The sequence below is a fragment of the Oncorhynchus masou genome, chromosome 29 (genome assembly GCF_036934945.1).
Source record: "Oncorhynchus masou masou isolate Uvic2021 chromosome 29, UVic_Omas_1.1, whole genome shotgun sequence".
NCBI classification, from domain to species: Eukaryota; Metazoa; Chordata; class Actinopteri; order Salmoniformes; family Salmonidae; genus Oncorhynchus; species Oncorhynchus masou.
In genome coordinates, this window is record NC_088240.1 from 16,117,881 (window position 1) to 16,139,993 (window position 22,113).

Genomic DNA, 22,113 nt, shown 5'->3' on the forward strand with positions numbered 1-22,113 from the left:
TCTGGGGCAGGTGATGCCATGTGTTCCTATTCTCATCTTTGGCACTTTGCTGGTGTCATTCTGAATGGAAACAACTCGTGCGAAGCTTTTTCACTCACTGAAAACAGAGGTTGTACATGCAATCAATAACATGTACTTGTAGCCATAATCCAAACAGGCAAGTGTAGGCATGGGAAACTAGACTTTTATGGACCCATTCCATAAAGTCAGAATCACAACTAATTGGTTTAAGAGAATCCTTCAAATAAATCTGTTAACTATCTTTTTGAGCCAAGTGAACACAGCATGAGTGAGAAATCAGCTGAGGTGTCAAGTTACTGGGAATCAGACAGGGAGCAGTCTACGGGAAATATTTCTCTTCCCTTAACCCCTGCCTGAAGCAAAAGTAACAGTTACTAATTGCAGGACACTATAAAAACATGGATCCAGTTGCAAGAAATGTGTAGATAACAGTGCTCTACACCAACACGGTTTACAAGGAGAACAAAGAAAAATAGTCAACGTATTATTGATAAGAATTGCCTGCAATTAGATAAAATACAGGGTGAAGGAGAACCAGAAAATTGTATTTTAAAGATTGAAATGTAGCCACTTGTGAAGCTCATCTCCTGAAGAAGCACTCTTTTCTTTCTATTCCATGAAATGTTATCTGGGTTATTTTTTCCCCTTCTCTTCCTAGTGATACTGGTGCTCCCAAATAAAAATTCTAGGCAGCAGTAAAATATTTAAGCATATACAACAAATGGTAGCACCCTGTAAATCATGTTTACTTTACTTTTTTTTTATTGAGAAGGCAAGCTTTACATTTCTTGAATAAAAATTATAAAAAAGGAAAATAACAAGTCCAACATTTTCCAATTCATTTTAGTCATTGGGACAATATGAAAGGGCCAACAGGGAATTGAAAAGGCAGCAATGGAGGGAAAGATATGGATTTGAGTATGATGGAGAATGATAATGGGGAGGGATGGACGTGAGGTGGCGGCTTGGTTTAGAACCTGCCAGAGCGTTCTCTGGAACGCCTTCTCTTGCGGTCACGTCCGCCTCCCCTGCCTCTATCCCTCGAGCGAGAACGGCGTTCCCTGGAACGGGAGCGAGAACGATGGCCCCCCCTGAGGAGGAAGAGAGAAAAGTAGCTAGTTAAACTCACAACTAGAACTTTCCCACTTAAAAAAAAACCTTAGCGTGTCATAAAATGTGTATTTCGGAGAGCACTTGAACGCAGAATTAGTTCTGTGATTAGCGTTGACTGTCAGAGAGCCGGAGTTTACCCCTTCTTCCTGCGGCGACCGTACAGCTCCCTCCTCAGCTCCCTGGAGATGGGTTTCAGGTGCATGAAGTTACAGAAGCCTCCTCGAGTGCACTCCCTGTGGAGAAAGTGGGAACTGCAGTTAGATGATGAACCTTGTCACATGAAGAAATCTAAATCTGAGCAACAGAGATAAAGGCATGTGGATTTTGGTAGCAGTTAGCCTTGCTCTAGCATTTATTTAAATTACCTCTAGCATTTATTCAATTTAAATTACCTCAATGAATTACAAAGCATTTGTAATCACCACTAATGCCATCTTGAGCTGAAAATGGTGTGTGTGGTCCTGCGGTGGAGAACTGACCCCATCTCGTACTGTCGGCAGCAGGCTTCTCTGAAGTCGGTAACGGGAGAGAGCTCGGCGTGGATTGGTTGACCGTTGAACCAGCGGTTATTCAGATCCATCACAGCCTTCTCCGCGACTTCCTCACGACGGAACTACACACAGAGACCATCACAGAGTTGGTGTGTGTGTGTGCGAAATTACGTTCTTAAGAGGCAGAAACAACGACAGAGTGTTTGTGATTAAATGGAAGGAGGAGAATGGATGTTCAACAAACATGCACAAAACCCACCATCACACACACAATTACATGGTCAGTGACACACCTTCAGGTATACGTTTCCAACCAGATGGTCTCCCAGGTTGTCGCACACATTCATCTCCTCCACCTCTCCGTACTTCTCCTCCATCTCTGTGAAGACCTCCTACAACAAGAGAAACAAAGGAAGAGGTGGATTGGCAGACAGAAACGGGAAAACACTAAGCCTCAAGTCTGCTTGAATTCAAAGCACAATTCCCAAAAATGGCCAGAAAAAAAAAAAAGTTTCAATATTTCTAGTCGGTTTCAGTATTTTGTCATCGACTCCCACATGGGCTGTGTGATGGGGGAATTGACGCAACGTGACCAAGAGTTGCATCATCCACTCCTTTCAAGTGGATTTATAGTGCGATAATATCAGAAGCTGACGTGTCACTGACTCACCTCAAAGAACTCATCGTAATGCTCCTGCATCTCCACATCACTGACGGCACCTAGTGGCCACAGGAGAAACACTCATCAGGGACAAGCCAATGACGACATCACTGTGGTTTCATTAACTAACATGCACAAGAGAAACATTGCTAAAAACAGACGAGTCTGGACTGATTGGACAGGATTTTAATCTAAATATTACTAAATTACTTGAATTGCCTAATAGCGCACAGTCCTGTACACATGGAAATGGGGATTTCAGGAAATATCGTGTCCGGAGCAAAAGGGTCAGTGCCAAGAATCAGTTCATTGTGCCCCTGCACAACAAGGACAGTAAGACTGGACATTTTCCCTTATGAGGAGTCTTAAGAGACTCATTTAAAGTTCAATTCTGTGCTAAGTAGTAATAGCAAGGTTCTGGCGCTGTCAGACATAATATAGCTGTCAATGAATAGTGAGGAACGGGACTCACTGGGACCTAAACACTCTAGGGAAAATGTCAGTCATACTCATCTCCCCAAAATCACATTCCATGTATCACATTTTGTACAATAAAAACAAAACATTTCCATAAATTTGTTTGACCTGAGACTATGGGGCAGGGTTAACTTCTTGAACAGGATTAGTGAAGTGTAAATGAGTGAGTACTTGAAAATAAAATCATGAATAAACTATTACCTAGAAGAAAGGTCTTAATTCAAAATCTAATAGAAATATACACTACTGTATGCATCAACCTTTATTTGGTTATTTCTGTAAGTGGTACCTACCAGAAGAGTAGCCCACATGGATTGTTTTACTAAACACTAGTACCTGTTGTATTGCATGTCTAGTACAGCACCTTAAAAGGGTCCAAACCTTAAAATTGCTGAAGAAAAAAAAAGGGATAAATCTTAGAATGCGAGATCAAGAGGAAACATAGCAGCTGGTCCCTGTTAACAGGTCGGAAACTTACAGCGCAAACCATCGGCAGACTGGGCAGTGTTTTGAGGGTTACGGTAAATGTTCAAGAGGGCAATGGTCTGAAAATACAAAATGTACATTTGAAATATTTTAAGTAACAGTTAAGAAATCTGCCTGAAACTAGGTTCATTTACTCCCATCCCCCTCCCTCAAAACAGTGTAATTGTGCCCCAACCAGCCCCAGACCAGGGTAGAAAGGGATGAGTGAAAGACGTTAAGATGATCCATGGGACTGGTCCACGTCGAAACAGAGGGAGCTGAAAGAAGCGACATACTCAGAACGACAATATGACTATCGCAAATTATATATATTATACACACACAAATTACATCCATTTTAGAATAACACTAACGTAACAAAATATGGATAAAAGGGGTCTGAATAGTTCCAAAACGCACTACAAAACCGTTCAAAAGTTTGGGGTCATTTACAAATGTCTGAAGAGAGAGTCACATTTTTAGCCCATTAAAATAACAACATTTATCAGAAATACAGTGTAGACATAGTTAATTACTATTGTAGCTGGAAAAGACAGATTTTTATGGAATATCTACTTAGATGTACAGAAGCCCATAATCAGCAACCATCACTGTGTTCCAATGGTGCATTGTGTTAGCTAATCCAAATTTATCATTTAAAAAAAGGCGAATTGAATAGAAAAACCCTTTTTAATGAAGCTGCCAGTTGAGGACTTGTGAGACATCTGTTTCTCAAACTAGACACTAATATACTTGTCCTCTTGCTCAGTTGTGCACCGGGGCCTCCCACTCCTTTCTATTCTGGTTAGAGACGGTTTGCACTGTTCTGTGAAGGGGGTAGTACGAGGCCTTCAGTTTCTTGGTAATTTCTCACATGGAACATCCTTCATTTCTCAGAACAAGAATAGACTGACCAGTTTCAGAAGTAAGTTCTTTGTTCCTGGACATTTTGAGCCTGTAATCAAACCCACAAATGCTGATGCTCACCTAGTCTAAAGGCGGCCAGTTTTACTGCTTCTTTAAAATCAGAACAACAGTTTTTAGCTGTGCTAACATAATTGCAAAAGGGTTTAATAATGGTCAATGAGCCTTCTAAAAACAATAAACTTGGATTAGTTCACAACATACTATTGGAACACAGTAGTGATGGTAGCTGGTAATAGGTAGTAGGGCAAAAAAGTATTTAGTCAGCCAACAATTGTGCAAGTTCACCCACGTAAAAAGATGAGGCCTGTAATTTTCAGCATAGGTACACTTCAACTATGACAGACAAAATGAGAAAAAGAAATCCAAAAAATCACATTGTAGGATTTTTAATGAATTTATTTGCAAATTATGGTGGAAAGTATTTGGTCAATAACAAAAGTTTCTCAATACTTTGTTATATACCCATTGTTGGCAATGACAGAGGTCAAACGTTTTCTGTAAGTCTCCACAAGGTTCACACACTTTCTGGTATTTTGGCCCATTCCTCCATGCAGATCTCCTCTAGAGCAGTGATGTTTTGGGGCTGTTGCTGGGCAACACAGACTTTCAACTCCCTACAAAGATTTTCTATGGGGTTGAGATCTGGAGACTGGCTAGGGCACTCCAGGACCTTGAAATGCTTCTTACGAAACCACTCCTTCGTTGCCCGGGCATTGTGTTTGGGATCATTGTCATGCTGAAAGACCCGGCCACGTTTCATCTTCAATGCCCTTGCTGATGGAAGGAGGTTTTCACTCAAAATCTCACAACACACGGCCCCATTCATTCTTTCCTTTAAAACGGATTAGTCGTTCTGGTCCCTTTGCAGAAAAACAGCCCCAAAGCATGATGTTTCCACCACCATGCTTCACAGTAGGTATGGTGTTCTTTGGATGCAACTCAGCATTCTTTGTCCTCCAAACACGACAAGTTGAGTTTTAACCAAAAAGTTATATTTTGGTTTCATCTGACCATATGACATTCTCCCAATCTTCTTCTGGATCATCCAAATGCTCTCTAGCAAACTTCAGACGGGCCTGGACATGTACTGGCTTAAGCAGGGGGACACGTCTGGCACTGCAGGATTAGAGTCCCTGGCGGCGTAGTGTGTTACTGATGGTAGGCTTTGTTACTTTGGTCCCAGCTCTCTGCAGATCATTCACTAGGTCCGCCCGTGTGGTTCTGGGATTTTCGCTCACCGTTCTTGTGATCATTTTGACCCCACGGGGTGAGATCTTGCGTGGAGCCCCAGATCGAGGGAGATTATCAGTGGTCTTGTATGTCTTCCATTTCCTAATAATTGCTCCCACAGTTGATTTCTTCAAACCAAGCTGCTTACCTATTGCAGATTCAGTCTTCCCAGCCTGGTGCAGGTCTACAATTTTATTTCTGGTGTCCTTTGACAGCTCTTTGGTCTTGGCCATAGTGGAGTTTGGAGTGTGACTGTTTGAGGTTGTGGACAGGTGTCTTTTATACTGATAACAAGTTCAAACAGGTGCCATTAATACAGGTAACGAGTGGAGGACAGAGGAGCCTGTGAGCCAGAAATCTTGCTTGTTTGTAGGTGACCAAATACTTATTTTCCACCATAATTTGCAAATAAATACATTTAAAAAATCCTACAATGTGATTTTCTGGATTTTTCCCCCTGTTTTGTCTGACATAGTTGAAGTGTACCTATGATAAAAATTACAGGCCTCATCTTTTTAAGTGGGAGAACTTGCACAATTGGTGGCTGACTAAATACTTTTTTGCCCCACTGTAGATATTCCATTTAAAAAAAAATCTGTTTCCAGCTACAATAGTCATTTACAACATTAACAAATGTATACAATGCATTTCTGATCAATTTGATATGATTTTAATGGACCAAAAATGTGCTTTTCTTTCAAAGGCAAGGATATTTTTATGTGACCCCAAACTTTTGAACGGTAGTGTAAATCTACATACAGAGCATTTTGGAATGTATTTAGACCCCTTGACTTTTCCACATTTTGTTACAGCCTTATTCTAAAATGGATTAAATAAAACATGTTCTTCGTTAATCTACACACACACACAAAGCCCAAAAACAGGATTTTAGAAAATTTTGCACATTTAAAAATAATAACCTTATTTACATAAGTATACAGACCCTTTGCTATGAGAACCGAAATGGAACTCAGGTGCATCTTGTTTCCATTGATCATCATTGAGATGTTTCTACAACTTGGTTTGAGTCCACCTGGGATTAATTCATTGGAAAGGCACACACACACACACACACACACTCAATATAAAAGGCTCCACAGTTGACAGTGCATGTCAGAGCAAAAACCATGCCATGCGGTTGAAGGAATTGTCCATAGAGCTACGAGACAGGACTGTGTCGAGGCACAGATCTGGGGAAGGGTAGCAAAACATTTCTGCAACATTGAAGGTCCCCAAGAACACAGTGGCCTCCATTCTTAAATGGAAGAAGTTTGGAACCACCAAGACTGTTCCTTAAAGCTGGTCACCTGACCAAACTGAGCAATCGGGGGAGAAGTGCCTTGGTCAGGGAGGTGACCAAGAACCCTCTGTGCTCTACACCTCGTGCTTCTACACCTGCATTGCTTGCTGTTTGGGGTTTTAGGCTGGGTTTCTGTACAGCACTTTGAGATATCAGCTGATGTACGAAGGGCTATATAAATAAATTTGATTTGATTTGATTTGATTTGATCCCTCTGACAGAGCTCCAGAGTTCCTCTGTGGAGATGGGAGAACCTTCTAGAAGGACAACCATTTCTGCAGCACTCTACCAATCAGGCCTTTATGGTAGAGTGGCCAGACGGCAGCCCCTTAGTAAAAAAGGAACATGACAGCCCACTTGGAGTTTGCCAAAAGGCACCTGAAGGACTCTCAGACCATGAGAAACAAGATTATCTGATCTGATGAAATCAAGCATCACGTCTGGAGGAATCCTGGCACCATCATGCTGTGGGGATGTTTTTCAACTGCAGGGACTGGGAGGCTAGTCCGGATCGAGGGAACGATGAAAGGAGCAAAGTACAGAAAGATCCTTGATGAAAACCTGTTTCAGAGAGCTCAGGACCTCAGACTGGGATGAAGGTTCACCTACCAACAGGACAATGACCCAAAGCACACAGCCCAGACAACAAAGGAGTGGTTTCGGGACAGGTCTCAGAATGTTCTTGAGTGGCACAGAGAGCTCGGACTTGAACATCTCTGGAGAGACCTGAAAATAGCTGTGCAGTGACGCTCCCAATCCAACCGGAGAGCTTGAGAGGATCTGCAGAGAAGCATGGGAGAAACTCCCCAAATACAGGGGTGCCAAGCTTTAGGCGTCATACCCTAGAAGACCTCTAGGCTGTAATCGCTGCCAAAGGTGCTTCAACAAAGTACTTGAGTAAAGCGTCTGAATACTTATGTATACTTATGTAAAATGTGATTTTTAAATAGTTTATATATATATATATATATATATATATATTTATTTGCAAACATTTCTAAAAGCATGTTTTTTCCCCCTTTCATTATGGAGCATTGTGTGGAAAAAGTAAAAGATCTCTGAATACTTCCCAAATGCGCTGTACATACAGTACCAGTCAAAGTTGACACACCGACTCGTTCCAAAGTTTTAGTTGTACTATGTTCTACATTGTAGAGTAAGTGACGACATCAAAACTATGAAATAACACATATGGAATCATGTAGTAACTAACAAATCAAATGAGATTCTTCAAAGCAGCTGGCCTTTGCCTTGATGACAACTTTGCACACTCTTGGCATTCTCTCAACCAGCTTCATGAGGTAGTCACCTGGAATGCATTTCAATTAACAGGTGTGCCTTGCTAAATGTTCATTTGTGGAATTTATTTCCTTCTTAATGCATTTAAGCCAATCAGTTGTGTTGTGACAAGGCAGGAGTCATGTACAGAAGATAGCCTTATCTGGCAAAATACCAAGTCCATATTATGGCAAGAACAGCTCAAACAAGCAAAGAGAAACGACAGTCAATACGGAAAATTAAGAACTTTGAAAGTTTCTTCAAGTGCAGCAAAAACCATCAAGCGCTGATGAAACTGGCTCTCATGAGGGCCGCCACCAGTAAGGAAGACCCAGAGTTGCCGCTGCTGCAGAGGAGAAGTTCATTAGTTAACTGCACCTCAGATTGAAGCCCAATTAAATTATTCAAGTAACAGACAGACATCAACACTGAATCAGGCCTTCATGGTCGAGTTGTTGCAAAGAAACCACTACTAAAGGACACCAATAAGAAGAGACTTGCTTGGGCCAAGAAACATGAGCAACGGATATTATTTGAGATTTTTGTTTCCAACCGCCGTCTTTGAGAGACACAGAGTAGGTGAACAGATTACTTCTGCATGTGTGTTTCCCACCGTGAAGCATGGAGGTGGTGTGATGGTGCTTTGATGATGACACGGTCAGTGATTTCTTTAGAATTCAAGGCACACTTAACCAGGATGGCTACCACAGCATTCTGCAATGATACACCATCCTATCTGGATTGCGCTATTATTTGTTTTTCAACAGGACAATGACAGGCTGTGTAAGGGCAATTTGAACAAGGAGGAGAGTTGAGTGCTGCATCATATGACCTGGCCTCCATAATCACCCAACCTCAACCCATTTAAGATGGACTGGGATGAGTTGGGCCACAGAGTGAAGGAAAAGCAGCCAACAAGTGCTCATAGTATGTGGGAACTCCTTCAAGACTGTTGAAAAAGCATTTCAGGTGAAGCTGGTTGAGAGAATGCCAAGTGTGCAAAGATGTCAAGGCAAAGGGCGGGTACTTTGAAAATTCTCAAATATAAAATACACAAATCAATGTAACACTTTTTTGTTAGTTTTGATGTCTTCACTATTATTCTGCAATGTATAAAATAGTAAAAATAAAGAAAACCCTTGAATGAGTAGGTGTCCAAACTTTGACTGGTACTGTACACACACAATATAAGGTCAATGGGGCTCGAAATGACTTCAAGAACTTGATGAATCATAGGTGATTGAATGCCAAGACGTGCTTTTTATTCTAAGTTACTTTTTGCTCTACTTTTGATACATTTTCAAAACTAACTTTTTCTGAGATGCTCAGCTGAGAAACAGAACAGTTATACATGACAGCAACAAGACCACAAACCCATGACTTACCTGGGAGGCAGTGAGTGGCAATGCATCAGCTCTGCTAGTCGGGGCTCAATTTCAAGGTACTATAACATTTACAATATGTCTGACATAAGTTAATCGGTCTATTGTATAGGGGTGACAGTGTGGCAAGAGCCAAAACTAAAGCCGTGCTGTGTCTGGACAGCATATCGATATTTTTGCTGTCAACCTCCAACAAATATTGGGCACTAGGGCAGTTGGTGTGTTGTCAGTCTTGTCTGAAAGCGCATGATAAATGCCTAAAGTCAGTCATCTGTGCACTATAACTGTGTTAGAAAACAGATACTACCAGGAGATTGCTTGGAGGTATTAACTTCACTGTAAGGGATCATTGCAAATTTAGTGGATCAAGGCATTTGTGTTTATCCTTTTCTCAATGTCACCATCAGAGCATGTCATTCTACACCTAGGCTTAGACCTCCTGAATGGCCACATATAAATACAATAAATCTATTTGACTGGCGAAACAGGGGGCGTTTTTCCGGGTGCGGAATATTGGCGTGTTGAGGTACCCCTGATACCAGTGCTTAGAAAGACCCTCAGAAGCCTTGCAGGAAGCCAGAAGAAACGCAGACCTAAAATCTGAGGAGGGAGGAGAGAGCTAGAGAGACCTGAGAGGACTGGAGCAGAGGCACTTACAGTGGGAGCCGTCGGCCGTCTGCGCACTGTTTTGGGGATTACGGTAGATGTTTTGAATCAAGATGGTCTGGAGAGGGAAAAATAAAAATAAATATTTTCAATAAAAATACAAATTCCCCAAATCCTGATACCTAGAACCTATAGCAAAAGTGGTGGTGGGGGGGGAAGAAAATCCCTGGATGTTTTAGTCTGTAGGAGGGGAGGCTGGTGACAAGAAGCAAGAGTCCCTGCTTGACCGGAGGACACGATGGGAAGTTTGAGTCTTTTCTTTGTCCGGAGGAGGCGAGCTGTAGGGAAACCTAGAGTACAGCTGCTGTGCTAGGTTTTATTTAATTTAAATGTTTATCCCATTTAGTAGATGCTTTAAGCGACTTAGTCATGCGTCTCTACTCGCTGAGAGGGATACATCAGGCTTTGAGGTGGGGAAATGAAGCACAGTGTGTCAGTCAAGTTTAGTCTAACACAATATGTATTAATGAGGGAACGAGAGACATCAATAATCCAGTCAAATGTTATGAGCTCTGTCCCCCAAAAAAAAATTTAAAAGAGCTGCCAACAACCTGAAGTGAATACCCTAAGACACCGTCTAGTGTCAGCTCTAACTATAATGAACAAAAATATTGTGCACAAATTTGATTACGTCCTTGTTATTGAGCATTTTTTCTTTGCCAAGATAATCCAGCCACCTGACGTGCGGCATATCAAGAAGCTGATTAAACATGATTATTACACAGGTACACCTTGTGCTTGGGACAACAAAATACCAATATTAAAATGCGCAGTTGTGTCACAACTCAAAGCCACAGATGTCTCAATTTTAAGGGAGCTTGCAATTGGCATGCTAACTGTATGAATGTCCACCAGAACTGTTGCCAAAGAATTGAATGTTAATTTCTCTCAAATAAGCCGCCTCCAACGTTGTTTTAGAGAATTTGGCAGTACGTCCAACCGGCCTGACATCCGCAGACTACATGTAACCACGCCAGCCCAGGACCTCCACATCCAGCTTCTTCACCAGCAGGATCATCGGAGACCAGCCACCCGGCCAGCTAATGAAGCAGAGGAGTATTTCTGTATGTAATGAAGCCCTTGCAGGGAAAAAACAATTCTGATTGGCTGAGCCCCTGCCCAGTCAATTGAAATCCATAGATTAGGGCCTAATAAATATATTTCAATTGACTGATTTCCTTATATGAACTGTAACTCAATAAAATTGTTGCGTTTATATTTTTCTTCAGTATGCATACACTAGCAACACAATGTTATGTCCTGGGCCACCTGGGTGAAACCTAGCTCTCAATCAAAGGTTGTCATGATATTCAGTTAAATAGACAGACATGTGACTGGGTGAAAGGGTAAAAGAGGATGGCCTAGATTCAGGGCAGGCTGTCCACAAAAAATAGGATATTTATTGTCCTATTGGGGGTAGAAAAAGTACCCCTGTTCATTAATAAAGGGACCAGCGAAAGAAAAATGACAAAGCAGAGAGAATGTTGTGTGGGACGTGTTTGTCTGGTATACTGAGATGTGGTATGCAAAAAATGCTTTGGCTATTCAAGGCGAGGCCACAGAACAGACTTGGACCAGCAAAAATGGAGCAAGTATGTATCGCTGTGCTTGTTTCAGTAGTATGGTTGCTTAAAACACTTCCTGTTTCATATATTTAGGACACTAACTAGTACAGTAATTAGTCATCTACATTCAAAGTACATTTTTGTAGTATTGTTATTAAAAGGTGTCTGATAAACACAGAGGGGCTGGTGAAAGGTGCACAACAGAGCCCACAAACACACATCAGTAGATGTTAATGGGGGGAAGGGGTCATGCACAAAATGTTATTCACACTATGGTGCTTCACTATCAGAACACCAGAGTGCTGATAAAACTTGCCCCGTCTCCGATTAGAAGAACAAGCTAAACAAAGCACCAGTCCCCGGATCAAAGTTTTACCAAACCAAAGATAATATAGCAATTTGACAAACGCTAACCCTGCCTAGAGCATGACAACCATTTCATCTTGGCAAGAGAACTTTTCCACATGCCCTTTAATGCAGGCCTCTGGTAGACCCAAATATTTTAAATAAGTTTCCTTGACTGAATTGACTTACCTGGCTGAAAGTTGGCTTATTATGTAATCTGGAGCACCGGTCACCATGTCGGCAGGCACCAATTTTAAAGTAGAAAGAACAGTTCACCCTGGGTAGAAAAAAAAGCAGCCTAAGTAATCATTGCTGAAATGCATAACTATCTACAGAAATGCACTATCACATGCAAATGAAGAGAACTATGAAACTTTCCATCATGTGATAAAGGTAGGAAAACAGCAGCATGTTGAAAGTACAGTAGAGCTAGCTAGAGCTCATATTAACCCATTCAAATAGACGGTAAATGTTATTAAACATTATACTGTCTATTCATGAAGCTGGCTGCCACCTGAGGGGATTTGCCAACGCTGCCCAAATGCTGTCTAAACAAATACACCTAGCGCGCGATACAGTTCTGTAAACATTTTGACTTTCATATAAGACAATTGTTCAAATACAAAAAGATAAACTTAATGTACGCAGTTTAGGAAAGTTGCACCTGGCTGAATTTTGAGACATGAATTGTGGAACGGGCCAATTGAAATGCAAGTGGAAGGTCAGAGACGGAGTATGAAAACAGCAGGGTGCAACAACTTCAAGTTGTCACATCCACAAGTGCAGTGTAATACATCTAATCAATAATCATTTTAGCAGCAGCGTAGGTGTGAGGGGAAGCAGTAGATGTTAGCCACTTAACAGTCTTATGGCTAGGGGATAGAAGCAGTTTAGGAGTCTGTTGGTGTGAGTCTTGATGCACCGGTACCATCTGCCAGACAGGAGAATGTAGAACAGTGCATGTCTCAGGTGGCTGGAGTCTAGATGGTTGGGAGCTCACCCCCAATGAAGCGCAGTTGGCTACCAGATGGTGATACAACCAAATCAAATCTAATTTTATTCGTCACATGCGCAAAATACAACAACGCTTACTTACGAGCCCTTAACCAACAATGCTAAATAAACAAATGGAAAAATAGTACATTGAGCCTCTGGAATAGAGTCAGTGCAAAATATTATAATCAGGTAGCCATTTGATGAACTGTTCAGCAGTCTAATGGTTTGGGGGTAGAAACTATTAAGGCGCCTTTTGGTCCCAGACTTGGCACTCCAGTACCGCTTGCTGTGCGGAAGCACAGAGAACAGGGTCTTCCTCTGACACCGCCTGGTATAGAGGTCCTGGGTGGCAGGAAGCTCGGACCCAGTGAAATACTGGGCCATATGCACAACCCTCTGTAGCGCCTTGTGGCTGGATTCAGAGGAGTTGCCATACAAAACAGCGCTGCAACCAATCAGGATGCACTTCGATGGGGCAGCTGTAAAAAAGTTACTAAGGATGTGAGGGGCCAGGCCAAATCAGTTCAGACTTCTCACAGACGACCATGATAAGTCCCCAGTGATGTGGACACCGAGGAACTTAACCCGTTGGGGGTGTTTTTCCTGAAATCCATGATCAAATCATAAACTGTGCACTGTAAGTGTATATTTTGTATTTGAAAGATAAGTTATTTGAATGTCCGTTATTCCAGGAGGTACAATATTTGTTAAGTGATGCATTTGGCAATGTTCAAATAATTTGCACAAAACGTATAAACAATAGCATTCACTGTCAAAGTTGATACATGTAGGCCATTCATACAGTGCCTTGCGAAAGTATTCGGCCCCCTTGAACTTTGCGACCTTTTGCCACATTTCAGGCTTCAAACATAAAGATATAAAACTGTATTTTTTTGTGAAGAATCAACAACAAGTGGGACACAATCATGAAGTGGAACGACATTTATTGGATATTTCAAACTTTTTTAACAAATCAAAAACTGAAAAATTGGGCGTGCAAAATTATTCAGCCCCCTTAAGTTAATACTTTGTAGCGCCACCTTTTGCTGTGATTACAGCTGTAAGTTGCTTGAGGTATGTCTCTATCAGTTTTGCACATCGAGAGACTGAAATTTTTTCCCATTCCTCCTTGCAAAACAGCTCGAGCTCAGTGAGGTTGGATGGAGAGCATTTGTGAACAGCAGTTTTCAGTTCTTTCCACAGATTCTCGATTGGATTCAGGTCTGGACTTTGACTTGGCCATTCTAACACCTGGATATGTTTATTTTTGAACCATTCCATTGTAGATTTTGCTTTATGTTTTGGATCATTGTCTTGTTGGAAGACAAATCTCCGTCCCAGTCTCAGGTCTTTTGCAGACTCCATCAGGTTTTCTTCCAGAATGGTCCTGTATTTGGCTCCATCCATCTTCCCATCAATTTTAACCATCTTCCCTGTCCCTGCTGAAGAAAAGCAGGCCCAAACCATGATGCTGCCACCACCATGTTTGACAGTGGGTATGGTGTGGTCAGGGTGATGAGCTGTGTTGCTTTTACGCCAAACATAACGTTTTGCATTGTTGCCAAAAAGTTCAATTTTTGGTTTCATCTGACCAGAGCACCTTCTTCCACATGTTTGGTGTGTCTCCCAGGTGGCTTGTGGCAAACTTTAAATGACACTTTTTATGGATATCTTTAAGCAATGGCTTTCTTCTTGCCACTCTTCCATAAAGGCCAGATTTGTGCAATATACGACTGATTGTTGTCCTATGGACAGAGTCTCCCACCTCAGCTGTAGATCTCTGCAGTTCATCCAGAGTGATCATGGGCCTCTTGGCTGCATCTCTGATCAGTCTTCTCCTTGTATGAGCTGAAAGTTTAGAGGGACGGCCAGGTCTTGGTAGATTTGCAGTGGTCTGATACTCCTTCCATTTCAATATTATCGCTTGCACAGTGCTCCTTGGGATGTTTAAAGCTTGGGAAATCTTTTTGTATCCAAATCCGGCTTTAAACTTCTTCACAACAGTATCTCGGACCTGCCTGGTGTGTTCCTTGTTTTTCATGATGCTCTCTGCGCTTTTAACGGACCTCTGAGACTATCACAGTGCAGGTGCTTTTAACGGACCTCTGAGACTATCACAGTGCAGGTGCTTTTAACGGACCTCTGAGACTATCACAGTGCAGGTGCATTTATACGGAGACTTGATTACACACAGGTGGATTGTATTTATCATCATTAGTCATTTAGGTCAACATTGGATCATTCAGAGATCCTCACTAAACTTCTGAAGAGAGTTTGCTGCACTGAAAGTAAAGGGGCTGAATAATTTTGCACGCCCAATTTTTCAGGTTTTGATTTGTTAAAAAAGTTTGAAATATCCAATAAATGTCATTCCACTTCATGATTGTGTCCCACTTGTTGTTGATTCTTCACAAAAAAATACAGTTTTATATCTTTATGTTTGAAGCCTGAAATGTGGCAAAAGGTTGCAAAGTTCAAGGGGGCCGAATACTTTCGCAAGGCACTGTATATAGGCTATGCACAGCACTTTGTTCAATTTATTGAATCAGTTATTGTGTTCTTGCTCAAACCGCAAGTAACAGCTGTCAAACTCAGACGTTTCTACCACAACACAGGGATGTCGATTCACATGGGACTATTATCATCATCAGCTTTTGGAGTTTGACAAAAAAAAAAAAAAATTAAAACGCTGTTTTTCTGGTTAGTCAATGTCCAGATTTCAGATTCCATTTAACCCATCTAAACAGTAGGCAACAGTTCATTTGACATGCCATAGGTCTGTTTGAAGTCCAGTCCTGTGACTGTCACATTTATATAGAGCCTCACAATCAGTCACCACAAATAACAGGAATTATCATGTTATGGGATTATCTGTTATCACCCTCTTTTTCACTCTTCACTAAAACTTTTCAAATTCTGTCCCTCCCTTCTCTTTATTTTCAACTGTCCTTTTGCAGCTTTTGTCTTATTGAATTAAACTTCGACAATGTACTCTTACCTTTTGATTGACGTTACTGCTTTTGGGAACGGGCAGAAAGTTATTTGGCGATTGGAAGGGTAGATTATTTAGCGCACGTACTGTTAAACCCTAAAGTTTAGGTTTATGCAGTAATACCAGATATCCTAATATAAATTAAAGAAAAACCTCAATGTTACCTATATAAATTGCACACTAATTAAACATTTATGGATGTTAAGGTATTTTTTTATCTTTATTCAACCCGCCCGTCAACCACACAATATTTAATGACCCTAAACCTGTCTGCCCCACGGATATAACCGCGGGTTGAGTCAACCGGTGCATCAGTACTACTGTAGTTATATTGTCTGTCTCACAATTTCTTCAACCTTGGACACACCACATATTATACAGGGCAAATGCTATGCGCATCTGGATGATCTTGGGAGCCAGCTAGTTGACATTATAACTAACGTTACTGGATGTATAGCAACAGATGACAAATCTTGGTATAGCTAGCTAATTTAGCCATTTGGGACACCTGGCAGTGAGTTGCCAGCAGTGTTTCCCTAACTACAAAATCATTAGTGTCACACAAAATAATGTCTAGATTTTGACAAACAGGGTACTAAGCAATGTAATGTACATTTTACAGGTGAGACTGGCAAACTGCTCAGCACACACAACATGTGCACACGTTCAACAACATGCTAACGTTTTCCAAATGACTATATCCATCATTCTAACACGTCTAAATTTCACTGCTAATTGTGAATGAGTAGTAAGGCAAGTGTGGAAGTTCTCTTCATAGGTCTGTAATATGATTGTCAGACCAAATAAGCAAGGATATATATATATATAGTTAAAAACATTTACTCACTTATCTTTCTCTGTACCGAAAATGGACGCCAGGTACTCCGCCATTTTCAATCCTATCGGCTACACTTTTGACGTCAGAAATGATACCCTTCCAGGAACTGAGCACTGATTTTTTTCTTCTTAATTTAACCTTTATTTAACAAGCCAAGTCAGTTAAGAACAAATGAAGAACAAATTATTATTTACAATGATGGCCTACGCCGGCCAAACCCGGACGACGCTGTGCCAATTGTGCGTTGGCCTATGGGACTCCCAATCATGGCCGGATGTGATGCTGCCTGGATTCGAACCAGGTACTGCAGTGATGCCTCTTGCGTTGAGATGCAGTGCCACTCAGGAGCCCCCTGTCCATCAATCGATCATGCATATTTTTGATGAACTTGAATTAAGTTTCAAAAGCTTTTACATACCTAGCCGAGACCATTGTACAGCAGTTGGTGGTCATTATGAAATGTTGTTGGTTGTGTGCTTAGGGTGGTTGTCCTGTTGGAAGGTGAACCTTCGGCCCAGTCTGAGGTCCTGAGCGCTCATGGCTTGGGGTGGACGCTGTTAAGAAGCCTTTGAAACTAAGACTTGGCGCTCCGGTACCGCTTGCTGTGCAGCAGCAGAGAGAACAGTCTATGACTAAGGTGGCTGGAGTCTTTTACAAATTTTAGGGCATTCCTCTAACACCACCTGGTACAGAGGTCCTGGATGGCAGGAAGCTTGACCCCAGTGATGTACTGGGCTGTACACACTACCCTCTATTTTTTTATTTCAACTTTATTTAACCAGGTAGGCTAGTTGAGAACAAGTTCTCATTTACAACTGCGACTTTGCCAAGATAAAGCAAAGCAGTGCGACACAAACAACAACACAGAGTTACACATGGAATTAACAAACATAGGGGGAAGAAGTCTATATACAGTGTGTGCAAATGAGGTAAGATACGTAAGGCAATAAATAGGCCATAGTGGTGAAACAATTACAATTTAGCAATTAAACACTGGAGTGATAGATGTACAAAGATGAATGTGCAAATAGAGATACTGGGGTGCAAAGGAGCAAAAAAAATAAAAACAGTATGTGGATGAGGTAGTTGGATGGGTTATTACAGATGGGTTATGTACAGGTACAGTGATCTGTGAGCTGCTCTGACAGCTGGTGCTTAAAGTTAGTGAGGGAGATATGGGTCTCCAGCTTCAGTGATTTTTGCAGTTCGTTACAGTCATTGGCAGCAGAGAATTGGAAGGAAAGGCGGCCAAAAAAGGAATTGGCTTTGGGGATGACCAGTGAAATATACCTTCTGCAGCGTGTGCTACGGGTGGGCGCTGCTATGGTGACCAGTGAGATGAGATAAGGTGGGGCTTTACCTAGCAAAGACTTATAGATATTTTTTATTTTATTTATTTCACCTTTATTTAACCAGGTAGGCTAGTTGAGAACAAGTTCTCATTTACAACTGCGACCTGGCCAAGATAAAGCATAGCAGTGTGAACAGACAACACAGAGTTACACATGGAGTAAACAATTAACAAGTCAATAACACAGTAGAAAAAAAAGGGGAGTCTATATACAATGTGTGCAAAAGGCATGAGGAGGTAGGCGAATAATTACAATATTGCAGATTAACACTGGATTGATAAATGATCATGTACAGGTAGAGATATTGGTGTGCAAAAGAGCAGAAAAGTAAATAAATAAAAACTGTGGGGATGAGGTAGGTGAAAATGGGTGGGCTATTTACCAATAGATTATGTACAGCTGCAGCGATCGGTTAGCTGCTCAGATAACTGATGTTTGAAGTTGGTGAGGGAGATAAAGGTCTCCAACTTCAGCGATTTTTGCAATTCGTTCCAGTCACAGGCAGCAGAGTACTGGAACGAAAGGCGGCCGAATAAGGTGTTGGCTTTAGGGATGATCAGTGAGATACACCTGCTGGAGCGCGTGCTACGGATGGGTGTTGCCATCGTGACCAGTGAACTGAGATAAGGCGGAGCTTTACCTAGCATGGCCTTGTAGATGACCTGGAGCCAGTGGGTCTTGCGACGAATATGTAGCGAGGGCCAGCCGACTAGAGCATACAAGTCGCAGTGGTGGGTAGTATAAGGTGCTTTAGTGACAAAACGGATGGAACTGTGATAAACTGCATCCAGTTTGCTGAGAAGAGGTTTGGAAGCAATTTTGTAGATGACATCGCCAAAGTCGAGGATCGGTAGGATAGTCAGTTTTACTAGGGTAAGCTTGGCAGCGTGAGTGAAGGAGGCTTTGTTACGGAATAGAAAGCCGACTCTTGATTTGATTTTCGATTGGAGATGTTTGATATGGGTCTGGAAGGAGAGTTTGCAGTCTAGCCAGACACCTAGGTACTTATAGGTGTCCACATATTCAAGGTCGGAACCATCCAGTGTGGTGATGCTAGTCGGGCATGCGGGTGCAGTCAGCGATCGGTTGAAAAGCATGCATTTGGTTTTACTAGCGTTTAAGAGCAGTTGGAGGCCACGGAAGGAGTGTTGTATGGCATTGAAGCTCGTTTGGAGGTTAGATAGCACAGTGTCCAATGACGGGCCGAAAGTATATAGAATGGTGTCGTCTGCGTAGAGGTGGATCAGGGAATCGCCCGCAGCAAGAGCAACATCATTGATATATACAGAGAAAAGAGTCGGCCCGAGAATTGAACCCTGTGGCACCCCCATAGAGACTGCCAGAGGACCGGACAGCATGCCCTCCGATTTGACACACTGAGCTCTGTCTGCAAAGTAATTGGTGAACCGGGCAAGGCAGTAACCGAGGCTACTGAGTCTGCCGATAAGAATATGGTGATTGACAGAGTCGAAAGCCTTGGCAAGGTCGATGAAGACGGCTGCACAGTACTGTCTTTTATCGATGGCGGTTATGATGTCGTTTAGTACCTTGAGTGTGGCTGAGGTGCACCCGTGACCGGCTCGGAAACCAGATTGCATAGCGGAGAAGGTACGGTGGGATTCGAGATGGTCAGTGACCTGTTTGTTGACTTGGCTTTCGAAGACCTTAGATAGGCAAGGCAGAATGGATATAGGTCTGTAACAGTTTGGGTCCAGGGTGTCTCCCCTTTGAAGAGGGGAATGACTGCGGCAGCTTTCCAATCCTTGGGGATCTCAGACGATATGAAAGAGAGGTTGAACAGGCTGGTAATAGGGGTTGCGACAATGGCGGCGGATAGTTTCAGAAATAGAGGGTCTAGATTGTCAAGCCCAGCTGATTTATACGGGTCCAGGTTTTGCAGCTCTTTCAGAACATCTGCTATCTGGATTTGGGTAAAGGAGAAGCTGGGGAGGCTTGAGCGAGTAGCTGTGGGGGGGGGGGGGAGCTGTTAGCAGAGGTTGGAGTAGCCAGGAGGAAGGCATGGCCAGCCGTTGAGAAATGCTTGTTGAAGTTTTCGATTATCATGGATTTATCGGTGGTGACCATGTTACCTAGCCTCAGTGCAGTGGGCAGCTGGGAGGAGGTGCTCTTGTTCTCCATGGACTTTACAGTGTCCCATAACTTTTTAGAGTTAGAGCTACAGGATGCAAATTTCTGCTTGATAAAGCTGGCCTTTGCTTTCCTGACTGACTGCGTGTATTGGTTCCAGACTTTCCTGAACAGTTGCATATCGTGGGGACTATTCGATGCTATTGCAGTCCGCCACAGGATGTTTTTGTGCTGGTCGAGGGCAGTCAGGTCTGGAGTGAACCAAGGGCTATATCTGTTCTTAGTTCTGCATTTTTTTAACGGAGCATGCTTATCTAAGATGGTGAGGAAGTTACTTTTAAGCATATCCCAGTTTAGGTCACCCAACAGATCAAACTCTGAAGCTAGATGGGGGGCGATCAATTCACAGATGGTGTCCAGGGCACAGCTGGGAGCTGAGGGGGTCGGTAGCAGGCGGCAACAGTGAGAGACTTATTTCTGGAGAGATTAATTTTTAAAATTAGAAGGTCGAACTGTTTGGGCATAAACCTGGAAAGTATGACAGAACTTTGCAGGCTATCTCTGCAGTAGATTGCAACAGCTCCCCCTCTGGCAGTTCTATCTTGACAGAAAATGTTATAGTTGGGTATGTAAATCTCAGAATTTTTGGTGGCCTTACTAAGCCAGGATTCAGACATGGCAAGGACATCAGGGTTGGCAGAGTGTGCTAAAGCAGTGAGTAAAACAAACTTAGGGAGGAGGCTTCTGATGTTGAAATGCATGAAACCAAGGCTTTTTCGATCACAGAAGTCAACAAATGAGGGTGCCTGGGGACATGCAGGGCCTGGGTTTACCTCCACATCACCCCAGGAGGAGTTGGATGAGGGTAAAGGCTATCAAAACTGGTCGCCTAGAGCATTGGGGACAAGGAATAAAAGGAGCAGATTTATGGCCGTGGTAGAATATATTCAGGGCATAATGTGCAGACAGAGGTATGGTGGGGTGCGGGTACAGCGGAGGTAAGCCCAGGCACTGGGTGATGATAAGAGAGGTTGTATCTCTGGACATGCTGCTTATAATGGGTGAGGTCACCGCATGTGTGGGAGGTGGGACAAAGGAGGTATCAGACGTATGAGGAGTGGAACTAGGGGCTCCATTTTAAACTAAAACAATGATAACTAACCTGAACAACAGTATACAAGGCATATTGATATTTGAGAGAGACATACAGCAAGGCATAAAGTAATTGCAGGTGTTGATTGGGAGAGCTAGCTAAAACAACAGGTGAGACAACAACAGCTCGTCAGCTAACACAACAACAGCAGGTAAAATGGCGATGACTAGGCAGAGAGGGTCGGATTAACTACACGCAGAGCCTGAGTTCACGGCTGGGGCCGACAACTAAAACATAAATAAACAGAATGGAGTACCGTGATTAATGGACAGTCCAGCAGGCATCAGCTATGTTGCCAAGTGATCATAGTGTCCAGGCGGCAGCAGTAGATGGAACAGGGAAACCGCCACTACACTAGCACGCGGGCGACACAGCGTTTAAAGTTAGTAGCCAGGGGGTGGTAGGGGGGTCTGCTCAGACGGAGGCCGGTTGAAGGCACAGCGGATGGAGTATTCGTCGGCAGACCTAACGTGGTAGTGCGGCGGGGCGCCGTGTCGACGGAGAATCCAAGCCAGATGGCGAAAGAGGTATTGTAGAATTTTGTTTGCTAGCCGGGAGATGTGCCTGGCTCATGGCTAACTGGTGCTAGCTTCGTGGCAGTGGAGTTAGCCACTATAGCCAATCGGTAGCAGCGGTGATCCGGTGACAAGGTCCAGAGTTTACAGTTCCACCTTGGCTTTCGAAGACCTTAGAAAGGCAGGGTAGGATAGATATAGGTCTGAGGCAGTTTGGGTCTAGAGTGTCTCCCCCTTTGAAGAGGGGGATGACCGCGG

General features: G+C 42.7%; 1 protein-coding gene across 4 annotated transcripts; it reads right to left on the minus strand.

Annotated features, from left to right (window-relative positions):
- Positions 1–760: 760 nt before the first annotated feature.
- On the minus strand, positions 761–16,844 carry LOC135519069 (splicing factor U2AF 35 kDa subunit-like). 4 transcript variants are annotated; one of them, XM_064944118.1, is made up of 8 exons: positions 16,757–16,844; positions 12,111–12,198; positions 3,242–3,308; positions 2,296–2,345; positions 1,919–2,017; positions 1,614–1,747; positions 1,272–1,367; positions 761–1,112 (listed from the first exon to the last, which is right to left on the minus strand). In XM_064944118.1, exons 1-8 carry the CDS (start codon positions 16,798–16,800, stop codon positions 992–994), a joined length of 699 nt encoding a protein of 232 aa, XP_064800190.1. In that variant the 5' UTR covers positions 16,801–16,844; the 3' UTR covers positions 761–991. The 4 variants fall into 4 exon arrangements, with proteins under 4 accessions (XP_064800190.1, XP_064800191.1, XP_064800193.1 ...); XM_064944119.1 differs by lacking the exon at positions 3,242–3,308 and adding an exon at positions 10,003–10,069; XM_064944121.1 differs by lacking the exon at positions 16,757–16,844 and adding an exon at positions 10,003–10,069 and having other exon boundaries at positions 12,111–12,126.
- Positions 16,845–22,113: the final 5,269 nt, after the last annotated feature.

Bases quoted from the DNA above. Each gene is read 5' to 3' on its own strand.
- LOC135519069 (XM_064944118.1), bottom strand. From the start codon at position 16,800: ATGGCGGAGTACCTGGCGTCCATTTTCGGTACAGAGAAAGATAA. The intron at 12,199-16,756 runs GTGAGTAAATGT...TTTTCTACCCAG, and splicing joins TTCGGTACAGAGAAAGATAA to GGTGAACTGTTCTTTCTACT. The intron at 1,113-1,271 runs GTAAACTCCGGC...CTTCCTCCTCAG, and splicing joins GGTCGCCGCAGGAAGAAGGG to GGGGGGCCATCGTTCTCGCT.